A 12,203-nucleotide genomic window follows, 5' to 3' on the forward strand; every position below is an offset into this window, starting at 1 on the left:
ACTAGATAAAGTTCACAAGTAGATAAAAGTATCAATAGCCTTTCTGGTTGGATTATTTGCAACAATCAAATCAAACTCTAGTAAATATGAAGATACATGCGCAGGCAAGAATGTATTATTTGATCTTCTTTTATCCCCTCAAGTGTTTTAGCTACCTGGAAGTTCTTCAATACCCGCTACGTGGTGCATAAATAAATAAATCGTATAAAAAGCTCGCACAGGTTTTGAAGGTCTTACAACGGAATACAGAAATTTGTGTCATTCTTCCTTCACGTTAATTTGGGTACTGGCTACCTACCTCCAAGTTGTTACCTTCTATAACAAAGACGACTACTTTGTGCTAATTTCTTTAGTAGAAGAAGCGAATCAGCAAGCTAGTAAGATTCTTTGTCGTTGATTTTTAAAAGATACAGCACAAGTGTGAACGATGAATTTTTCTCGTCATAGTTTGAACGATGAAATTGACGTCCTTTTCTACCTAAAGATTAATTATGATCGACCAACGTATATATAACTTCACGACTGGAGTTGGACTCTCCTACGAAGTTGGTGTTGCCATTATCATTCAACACTTTAATAGCTTAGAATACTAAGATGAATAGAAGTATGGTCGAAATTCAACGTCAATCTCATCACTGATTTTTGTCACCGTACACAAAAAATAAAATAAAATTTTAAGAATTTTTTATAAATAGGCATCATATATTTGTCAATTTTATAATTCACACTGTCTTTAAATATTTTATAACTCAGATCTCTCTCTTTTTTTATATGAAGATATAGATAATATAAATATTTTATAAAATATTTAATATATTATAACGAAATATTTTTTTTACTAGTTATTTTTATGTTAACTGAAGTGTTAAATAAAAATTATAGAGAAAAAAAAAATCTAAGTTACAAAATCCTAAAAAATATAGTGTGAATGACAAAATAAATAAAATATAAGATATGATTTATTAAATTTTCTAAAAATATAAAGATTAAATACAAATATGATATGGATGTATACATACGCTTTGATGATTAATATATCTACTTATCAAATCCTGTTATATCTCTACAATTAGTTTCTTAATACTGAACACTAGAGAAAGAGAGATTCATATTTTTCACACATTGATTTTGGGTAGGAATTCATCCCTCCAATGTAGTAAAATTCAACATGCGTAAATTAATTTTGACCATTACTCTTACTAAATTTTTGTTATTTCATTAAATTAATTATTCATAATTTGGAAGTTCGTTATCAAGATAGCACAACAACAATGTTGGGATTCCCTGAGACTTTTCTAGTACCATTTTTAATTAATGCTGCTAATATACTACTTAGAAGCTAGACTAAAACAGCTACCATAAATACCATTATAGCAACATTCATAACTCAATACTGTAAAAGATAAAGTTTTGTGGGTTAATTATGTCTACACTAATTAAACTATACCTGATTTTAATCGTTAGACCCTCTGAATTTGTTTAGGTTATAATATTTTTATGAACTTTGGATCTAAGTGAGATATCAAATGATGCGACGGAATAAAACTAGATAAATATATCACATTATTAATTTTTTAAATATAAATTATAAATATATATATTTATTATTTAATACCATTGAATATATATAGTTTTTTTTTTTGGGTCGTTAGAGAATGCCATTAAAATAATGCCTCTCAAAAGTCCCACTTAAAGAAATATTTTTGTAAAAGAACTCTTCCTTTTTCCAAACCATCAAATCTCCAAAAATATCTACCCTTTTTTTTTTCCCCAAATCCCTTGAATCACCAAAACCCAAACCCAAACCCAAACCCAAACCCTTTCTTTCCAAATCCTCCTCATTCACCGGCGCAGCGACACCTCCGCCTTCGAGAGACGTTGGAAACGTCTTGCATAAAATATTTAAAATTTCTCTTATCGATAGCTTATTTTTAAAAGGAAAATTCATCACTTGGCATTTTAAAAAGCTAAAAAAAATAATAATACGTCAATGAACTTTTTTAATCTTTATTAAATGCCTTTAAATATATATACTTAATTTATTAATATTATATATATATATATATATATACTTACTTGACTTTGATAAAATTATTGAAATGGCGTCATCGGATTATTTTAATAATACGAAATTTTGTGAATGTGAATTTTATTCTACATGATGGCTGTCAAGCTAGACATGATCAAATGGCCCAGCCCGCCCATGCCCGGCCCGACCCGGCCCGGTTTGGACCGGGCTAAGCCCGGCCCGGACCCGGTTTAGGCCCGGCCCGGCCCGAGCCCGAACTACCCATGGGCGGCACGGGCCAGCCCTTTGCCCGCCCGACCCGGCCCGAAAGACCGCCCGTTTAGCCCGCAACTAAGCCCGCCCGTCTGCTACAGTGCTTTGCCCGTTTTGCTACAGTAAAAAATATTTTAGTATTATACCATTTTGCATTATTTTAAGCAGACTTTTAAAAAATTTTAATTTTTTAAAATTTTTTTTAAATAGAGGAATATAAATATTTAAAAAAAAATAAACTAATAGTTAAAAATATTCTAAAAATAGCTGAAATATGGGTTGGGCCGAGTGATTGATGGGTTGGGCTGGCCCGGCCCGATCTCTCAGGGGCCAACGGGCGGTAACGGGCTAGACTATTCTAGCCCGGCTCGAACCCGGCCCGGCCCGAGTGATTAATGGGTCGGGCCGTGAACAAAGACTTAAGCCCGCGTGGCCCGAAAAGCCCGGCCCGAATCCGGCCCGGCCCGCCCGGTTATCATGTCTATGTCAAGCTCGGTTAGGAACTTAGGAAAGTACAGCTTGAATTCTTCCAACATGTGAGATTTGCCATTTATACATCTACCTAATGGGAAAAGGAAATTTATTGGAGCTAGTCAAGCATCTGTCATCAAAATTCGGACTTTTACTCAAGTAGATTGTAGCTTATGCTACTTTCTATCTCCTGAGTCATGTTCTCATGGACATTAATTATTATATTTTGTTGACAGAAAGGGAGGTCTCATGGAAATATGATTTGCAAGTTCCATAGACTTGACTAATCATTTGTTAATGAGTTCAAAGATGCTTACAGACTTGCTTCCCTTTCTTCTTCTTTTTTGTTAAGAAAGGCAATAGTATTACTTTAAAAGAGGGCGCAAAAGTACATTACCCTCTATACCGCTGGAAACCGAGTCAAAGCTACATAATCACAGCCTGGTTAGCATCTCTAAAGCAGTGTGAATAGAGACATCACAAAACATTGACAGAAGCTGATGAATATCTAAAAGAAGATGCTTCACTTGTTTCAGTGATGCAACTCTCCATGCAATTTCCTCCCAGATAGGGGTGAAAACGGGTCGGATTAACTCCGACCCGACTCGGATCGGATTCGGATAAAAAATTTCTATCCGACTTGGATTCGGATTCGGATACGGATAGAATTTTTGAAAAAAATTCGGATACGGATTTGGATACGGGTCGGATAAATTTTTCGGATTCGGATACGGATATCGGATATCCGTTTATCCGCATATTTTTTTAAATGATTTACAGTTTTTAGTTTGCTTATTTAAATAGTAAGTATTAATATTATTACTAATAATACATTATATATTATTTATAGAGATTAATTTCTCTAATTTTATATATTTGACATACAAAAAAATTATTTATTGTAAAACTCTTAATAATTTTGTATTAATTATATTTAAATAAAATATTATAATTATTTTAAATTTAATTAATATCCATTTAAGATCCGATCCTTTATCCGAAAATTATCCGTATCCGTTTAGTTAGGATATGGTTTTACATTTTACTATCCGTCCAATATCCGTATCCGAATCCGTATCCGAACTAAAAATACGGATCCGGATATAGGTTGAACACTATCCGATCCGTATCCGATCCGTTTTCACCCCTACTCCCAGAAGTATCATTTATACTTGGAGATCTACGGTCAAATTGCCAACAATATAATATATTGCCTGTCCAGCTCATGAAACAATTGGAAACCACTAAGTGTCAGAAGTTGAATTCTGGAACATCTTATTGAGTATAACTGCTCTCTTAACAAGTCTTAAATCAACAACTACCACTAATAAGTCCAAGTCCATGTTTTATAGAACAAAGACATAATCAAGGGGCACAGGAGAGAGAGATATGAAGCAACTAATTAATTAGAGTCAACATGTCGAATGGCAAAATCAATGTCATCTCAAGTTAAACAATCTCAGCATCCTCTATATTTACGATTTTATTGGAGATCCATGTGCGCAAAAATTTTAAGACGAGCAGTCGATATGAGCTTCTCGTGGTTCAAGCAACCCTTCATCTGACTTTGTCAAACTATTCTACCTAAGAAGAAAGGGCCCTCTTTACCAAGTTTTATAAGCCCTGTAGTGTTGCATTGGATTGTGCAGTCCTCAGCTCAAGATGGGAAGACCAACTCTGCTCATCCTCTTGATCTGCATTTTCTCTCCTGTTATGGTAGCGCAAAATGCCAGCAGAAGTGCAAAAGCTTCATTCCATGTCGGCATAGTCCTCGACTTGGGCACACTGGTTGGTAAAATGGGTCAGAGCAGCCTCTCAATGGCCATAGAGGACTTCTATGCAATCCATGGGAATTATAGCACCAGACTAGTTCTCCACTCCAAGGATTCCAACAATGACAACATCCAAGCTGCATCAGCAGGTAATAAGCATTGGCTGACCTCCTTACTAGTATTTGTTGCTTCTAGCCTGCTTGCAAGTTATATAAAGAATAGTACTAGCTACCAAAATAAGCTCTCACTCTTTAGTTAGAAAGATCAATAGAGACAAAAAGTCAAAAAATGCATAACAAGACCTACTGAAACTAGTGGAGATAAATTAAAGGAGTCTAGAGTTTAACCAGAATAAGGACTCTATGATATGTTCCGTTTTGAGTACTTACATCCATGCAGTTTGTGACTAGAGAGCTGACAGATATGTTCTCATCAACACTGAAAATTCATAAAGGCATCAGTACTGGTAGCGGTAGGGATATTGCTCCCAGTGATCTTTAGTACTGACAAGGACAACTGAAAAAGCAAGCATTCTAAGTAACTTGACAATCGAAGGGTGACTCTTAATAATAGAAGTATTCTGTCCATCAAGAAAATGTTTCACCACTAATAGAAGTTTTAGATGTGCTGTGTTTAAGAAATTAGATTTTTGATTGTTCGAGTAATGTCTTTAAAAGAAATTGATCGACTTTATGAGATTATTGCCTTTTAACCGAGCTTTTCATATTCCTCTCTTTCACATGGGGAATCTTTTACCTGAAAAAAATAATATAAAAGCACATATATGTATATGTGTGTGTCTCAATTAGATAAAAGTTCTCTTTAAAGTTTGCTCGAAAGTAAGAGATACGTGGATTGTTTTGTCAGAAGGTTTTGTTAACTTTGACTACCAAGTAATATTGCATAGTCCAAATTATAATTTTTTCTGCATGTATGTACACAGCTCTTAACCTGCTCGAAAACCATAAGGTGCAAGCCATAATAGGCCCCCAAAAATCTTCACAAGCTGTATTTATATCTGATCTTGGTAACAAAACTCACGTTCCCATAATCTCCTTCAGTGCAACAAACCCATCTCTCTCTTCTTCCCGCATACCATACTTTGTACGAACAACATTGAATGACTCAGCCCAGGTGAACAGCATTTCCTCCCTCATAAAGGCCTATGGATGGAGAGAGGTGGTTCCTATCTATGAGGATAGTGACTATGGCAGGGGCATCATACCATTCCTCACTGATGCCCTCCAAGGGATCGACACTCGTGTTCCCTATCGCAGTGTGATCCCCTTATCGTCTACCAATGACCAAATTAAGGAAGAGCTCTACAAATTAATGACCATGCAGACGAGGGTATTTCTTGTGCACATGTCATCCTCTATGGGCTCCCTCCTCTTCTCTAATGCCAAGGAGGTAGGAATGATGAGTGAAGGATATGCTTGGATCATGACGGATGGGATATCAAACATCGTGGACTCGCTTGATGCTTCTATCATCAATGCGATGCAAGGGGCCTTGGGTGTGAAGCTGTATATACCCAAATCGAGGGAACTAGAAAGCTTCACTAGGAGATGGAAGAAGAGATTCCTACAGGACAATCCTAATGAAGAGCCAGTTGAATTGAGCATCTTCAAGCTATGGGCTTACGATACTATATGGGCACTAGCAATGGCAGTAGAACATGTTGGGGTAAGAAATGCTCACTTCCAGAAGCCCATAGTTGCTAGGAACTCAACAGACTTAGAAGCTTTGGCAGTCTCTATAAATGGTCCAGAACTTCTGAAGGCACTCTTAAGTAGCAAATTTAGAGGCTTGAGTGGAGATTTCAAACTCATAGATGGGCAGTTGCAGTACACCACATTCCAAATAATCAATGTGGTTGGGAAAGGAGCAAGAGAAATTGGGTTTTGGACTGCAAAACATGGATTATCAAGGCAACTAAATCCAAGTGGCAAGATGTATTCAACCTTGATGTCTGATCTAAATCCCGTGGTGTGGCCAGGGGAGTCAATAACAGTGCCAAAGGGATGGGAAATTCCAGTAAGCAGGAAAAGGCTTCAGATTGGAGTTCGAACAAGTGGATATCCTGAATTCATAAAGGTGGAAAGGGATCCTACCACTAATTCGACTACTGCAAGTGGCTATGCAGTGGATGTATTTGAAACAGCAATAAAGAAATTGCCTTATGCGATCTCTTATGAATACGTTCCATTTGAGAATGCACAAGGAAAAGGTTCTGGGACCTATAATGATTTTATCTATCAGGTTTATCTTCAGGTGAGTAAAACTAGCAAATAATCAACTAACTACATAGATTACTTGTTTAAATTAAAACTACTAGTAGCCCCATGTGAACTATTAGGAGTGACCCTTCTAGAAACTCTCAGCACTTTCTTTTCCTAGTAATCACTGTCTCGAGACGTCTTATATTCATGTTTTCTTCCAAATTAACAATATATTTGATTTTTGATAAGTCATTACAGCTGACAAAATATCCCCCTCTCTAATTCCAATGAAAATGATCTTTTGGAAATAAGCGATCTTGAGACGACATATAAATCTCTCTCTCTCTCTCTCTCTCTCTCTCTCTATAATATATCTACACATTTAAGGATTCAACATGATTTTCATCTATTTCTCATTGTTTTGGATAAAATGTGTGCATCTTTATGTGTCAATCAATCTAGCACTACTGCCATGTACTACAACATGCTATGATATTCACCAATACAATTGGCAACAGAAATATTGGCAAGTTATCTTGTTTTTCATGTATACTAGTGACACATAGAGATAATCTTCATACTGCAGATCAGAACACCTAGTGACTGACAAAATCTATCCGCAACTACGCACAATGTCCTTAAAAGATGACACACTGCATGCATATCTATTATAATTTATAATATCAATTGATAATACTGTGTTTGATTCTTAAACCACCTACTGAGATACTGGAGGTACAACATTCCATTTTGTGTAAAACTAACAATTATGTCCAAGCATCCTTGTGTTTATTGCAGTTCCCATAGCTTTAAGAAATAAATCCTGAGTTTTATTTTCAGTCAATTCCTTTCAGCTAATCATTTATTGCCTCAGAGAAGAATGTTAACCAATTTATTTGCAGAAATATGATGCAGTGATAGGAGATATAACAATCAGGTACAATAGAACTCTCTATGCCGACTTTACATCTCCTTACACTGAATCAGGCATAGCAATGATTGTTCCAGTCAAGGAGAACATAAATAAGAATGCATGGATTTTTTTAAAGCCATTGACCTTCAATCTGTGGTTAGGGAGCTTTGGGTTCTTTGTTTATACAGGAGTTGTCATCTGGGTGATGGAGCATAGAATCAATACTGAGTTCAGGGGTCCACTTTCCCATCAGCTTGGAACAATATTTTATTTCTCCTTCTCAACACTTGTTTTTGCACACAGTTATGTACTATCCTTTACTGCTGAGTTTTTCTTAAATATGCCTGATTAGATCCATTACTAGATATTTAAATTTCGAAATTTATGTTAATAATTAAGTTACTATGAAATGATATGAATTATGCAAATAATTTTTCTTGCCTGCTAAACCAAGTCATCACGTCAGAGATTATATGTTAGCTCTGTTAGACCTGTTGAAACCTATTTTACTGGAATAGCATATTGCTACATATAAAACAAGCAACAACACCCCAATGAAATACAAGTGAGTACTTACTTACAGTACAATTTATTTTATCAGTCACATACAAGATGCTAGTACTTCTACCATGTTAAACAAAGTACATCACTCTATAAAATCCCTGACACAATTAAATCATGCAAAGACTGATAGGAAGACAAAATTATAATACCAGAGTAGCATATAGAATACAAGTGCTTTTGAAACAATAAGGAAATAGTACACTAAATTATTGTATAAAACATCGATATTATTACATTATGCAAACTGCAAAGAGGGATAGCAAGAACAAGTAACTACCAACTTCTTTATAAAAAGTAGGCAATTTTCTATAACTATATTGTATTATCTCCAATGAACATTGAAAACTTTTCAGCCTTTAGAAAGTCTTTCCTAAGTATGCAAAATGACTAAATGGAAGGGCTTTCGCTATTAGGCTATTAACAACACAGTATTCAAAATTACCATATCACTTATAAGTTGAGGTCAGACAAATCTGTGTTTTGCAGAAATGAATAGCAAAAAGTAAAGCCTTATCATTATTGTCCATCAATTTGTTGTCTGTATAAATTTTCAATTTTAACAGATAACTTGTCTAGTGTCTAATAAATGTAAGAGAATAAGTTCAATCGAAGTACCCTATAAGCTAACTAATCTTATATATGCAATTTCTGCAGGAGAGAGGTTGGAAAATATTTTATCTAAGATTGTAGTGATTGTGTGGGTGTTTGTGGTTCTGATACTTACATCAAGTTATACTGCTAGCTTAACTTCCATGCTCACAGTGCGACAACTTCAGCCGACAGTCACTGATGTGCATGAACTCCTGAAGAATGGGGAGTATGTCGGATACCACAATGGCTCTTTTGTGGAAGGTCTGTTGGATCAACTCAATTTTGATAAATCAAAAATCAGAGCCTATGATTCCCCTGATGACTTTCTTAAGGCACTAGCTAAAGGAAGCAAGAATGGTGGTGTTGCTGTTATCATCCATGAAATCCCATATATCAAGTTATTTCTTGCACGGCACTGCACGGGGTACACAATGGTTGGACCAATTTATAAGACAGCAGGATTTGGATTTGTAAGTTCTCTTATCATTTATCAAACTTATCCGGTAATGGTAGCTGCACATCCAAAATCATATTTGCACCAAGAAAATATGCTACTATGTGCCCCATGTTAGTCAAAACCATTGTTTTAAAAAACCTCCCCCATAATGCTTAGGCTCCCGTCTTAGATGGAATATAACTAGGTCCCCCCGGGGTGACTGCCTTAGTATCTCATAACATATTTTAATATGCAAATTGACTTTGAAATTCAAAATTATTATATATGTTGATGGATTAATGATTCATATAGCTTATTATGTATCTTAAATGAGTATATTATTTAGATTATAGGTTGTTTTTAACTTATTCTCTAACTATTATTTCTTTTTATTTGTTTATTTTTTAATCGTCTTACTAGGGAGCCGCCTAGGCACCTAGGCGTTATATGATCCCTTGTTCGACCGTCTACTACCTATAGTCTTTTAAAAACTTGGTCAAAACCTAAATACATAGAAAACAACTTCTCCAGATGTGGTGGAAAATGACAATAAAATGATTTTTTTTTTAAAAAAAAACCTATATAAATATTTATTTAGCATGCTTCAAAATTTGTATCTATATGTCCAAAACATGCAAGCTTAATTTCAGTAATAAACATGCTAGCATCTCAGCCATATCATCTAGGATTGAAAACACATGATAAATCGGTGTCTTGACTCTTCTGTTTGCTATACGGCTTGTGCAGGCATTCCCTAAGGGCTCCCCTCTAGTACCTGATATCTCAAGGGCTATCCTAAACATAACTGATGGAGACAGTATAATTCAAATAGAGAAGAAATGGACTGGGGACTCAAATTTATGTCAAAATGAAGGCAACATCCTTAGCTCTGGCAGTCTCACCTTTCGCAGCTTTTGGGGATTATTTCTTGTTACAGGAGCTGTTTCTGCTTGTTCCCTCTTGATATTCTTAACAAAATTCTTCTACAATAATTGGCACAGGATGAGAACAATTGATCCTGATAAGTCTATTTGGCATAGAATATTTTGTTGGTTAAAATATTACAACGAGAAAGACAACGATTCTTATTCTGTGAAGAGAGATACATTTCCTAACAGAAAAGGTGACAACCATATAAATCACAGAGATGAAGGTGAGATTGCCGCACGGGTAAATCAAGACACACAGACCCAGTTAAACATTTTAGATGATTGTGATATCAACTCCTGCCCGCCAGAAGAACAAGAATTCTCTGCAGAGCTCACAAATCCAAGTTCAGAAGCCCAACTAGTATCTACTGTTGCAACTAATTGAAATATAAGCTGGTCCTTAAAATTAATACCAGCTGCAACAAGGCAAGTATTTCTAATGTTTCACACAACCCAACCAATCTGCAAATTCCACTTCACTGGCTGGTTAAGTTCCTGAAATTTTGTTTGACACAGTCGAAAGATGTACTTTTATAACTATATGGTACTTTTGTCAACCTCACTATCAAATATGGGTCTTGCCAAATATTATTGGGAAAAGGCTTTTGATCATGATGGCACACAAAATGGAACCATTTTTCACATTTCCTTTCATGCAGGAATCTGACAAGTGAATGAATATCACAATATGTTTCATTAGTTCTAGCCAAAATTTAGTTATACTTATCCTTCAAGACTTCAAATTTATCGACAGCATAAGATTTCCGTCAAGCCACCACATTAACTCATTGGTCGGGTCGTACTAACACATCATCAGTGGTCATTAGTTCAATTCCTCTTATAAACACTGGGGTTGATATTTGATGAATTTTTCATTGAAGCACTGCATGCGCATAACTTAGACTAGTTAGTCTAATTGCGCAACCTATATGTCTAAAAGAGACTAGCCCTATTGTCGATCCTAGACCCTACGGACTAGATAGAAAAACAAAAACAATAGCATAAAATTTCAGTCAGAGTTCGTTTTATAAGCAAACAATGTCCCAATTACTGACCTCCTTCCAATGCCATCTAATACATCATGTATTCAGACTTAACAACGTTGAAACCTACATGGAGACACTAAGCATGGTAATCAAAGACAAAGCTGCACAAGAAAATATCAAACAAGACAATGAAAAGCTTTTATGTGCTTTGACTTAATTTCCATTCGAACTCAAACTTTCCTAGGCGATATCCAAGTCATATACGAGCAATGAAATGATTATATGAAAACCCTAACCCTCGTTGGCGGCTTGCGATTGCGACCCGAGTCGGGGACAGGCGATGCGCATTACAGAGGCATTTTAAATCGGCCAGCATATAAATCCCACTCGGCATGTGACAAGCACGTGACAATCCCAAGTGGGTCCCGCCCGGCTTCCTTCCTTGAAGCAATTTTTTGGTTTTTTCCTTCAGTCCAGGAACGGATTCGAGAAGGCAAAATATTTTTATAGTCAACCAATGGATGAAATCGATTCAGAAGCCTAATTATTTCTACCAAGCAGTCCTTGTTAGCCTATGACTAGTTTCAGGGATTGGACTTCGACCTTTCTTTTCTTTTCCTTTCTCTTTTCTCAAGTATGGAATTACCAGTCTCTAAGACAAAAACTGAAAAAGGAAAAAAGAAATAGAATACAACCATTGATGACTTCAAGATGCTTCCTGCATCTATAATTTAATGCCATGCAATTTCCTCCCAAGAGTCTGTTATGTATAATTTCAGTAACAGCTTTCATCAAAACGCCCAAAATAATACATCACTTGCCTTGCCACGCAATTGCAGCAGCTATAAAACTATGAATTGGCATAAGCCAAGCGTTGACTTTTATAAAAAAAAAATTACTACCGCGTTATTCCTTTTCCTACTACATGTCCAATCGATGGTTTTTTATTCCTTGACTTAACTTCAATTGCTTCTTGCACCTATTCTTTTCTTTTTTTCCACTGAAGGGGGTTCTCCTCCAGGCATCTATATTAATTTC

The 12,203-nt window shown here is 35.8% G+C and overlaps 1 protein-coding gene across 1 annotated transcript; it reads left to right on the plus strand.

Moving 5' to 3' along the window:
• The first annotated feature begins 4,062 nt into the window (after window positions 1-4,062).
• Window positions 4,063-11,439, plus strand: LOC140779803 (glutamate receptor 2.9-like). The gene is made up of 5 exons (XM_073125078.1): window positions 4,063-4,673; window positions 5,468-6,798; window positions 7,649-7,961; window positions 8,878-9,284; window positions 9,998-11,439. Exons 1-5 carry the CDS (start codon window positions 4,415-4,417, stop codon window positions 10,562-10,564), a joined length of 2,877 nt encoding a protein of 958 aa, XP_072981179.1. The 5' UTR covers window positions 4,063-4,414; the 3' UTR covers window positions 10,565-11,439.
• Window positions 11,440-12,203: the final 764 nt, after the last annotated feature.

Source organism: Typha angustifolia, chromosome 15, assembly GCF_048772165.1.
Source record: "Typha angustifolia cultivar Huaian chromosome 15, ASM4877216v1, whole genome shotgun sequence".
Lineage (NCBI taxonomy): Eukaryota > Viridiplantae > Streptophyta > Magnoliopsida > Poales > Typhaceae > Typha > Typha angustifolia.

Excerpts from the sequence above, each read along its gene's own strand:
- LOC140779803 (XM_073125078.1), top strand. The coding sequence starts at position 4,415 with ATGGGAAGACCAACTCTGCTCATCCTCTTGATCTGCATTTTCTCTCCT. Across the intron at positions 6,799-7,648 it reads TCTATCAGGTTTATCTTCAG|AAATATGATGCAGTGATAGG; the intron begins GTGAGTAAAACT and ends ATTTATTTGCAG. Across the intron at positions 9,285-9,997 it reads AGACAGCAGGATTTGGATTT|GCATTCCCTAAGGGCTCCCC; the intron begins GTAAGTTCTCTT and ends CGGCTTGTGCAG.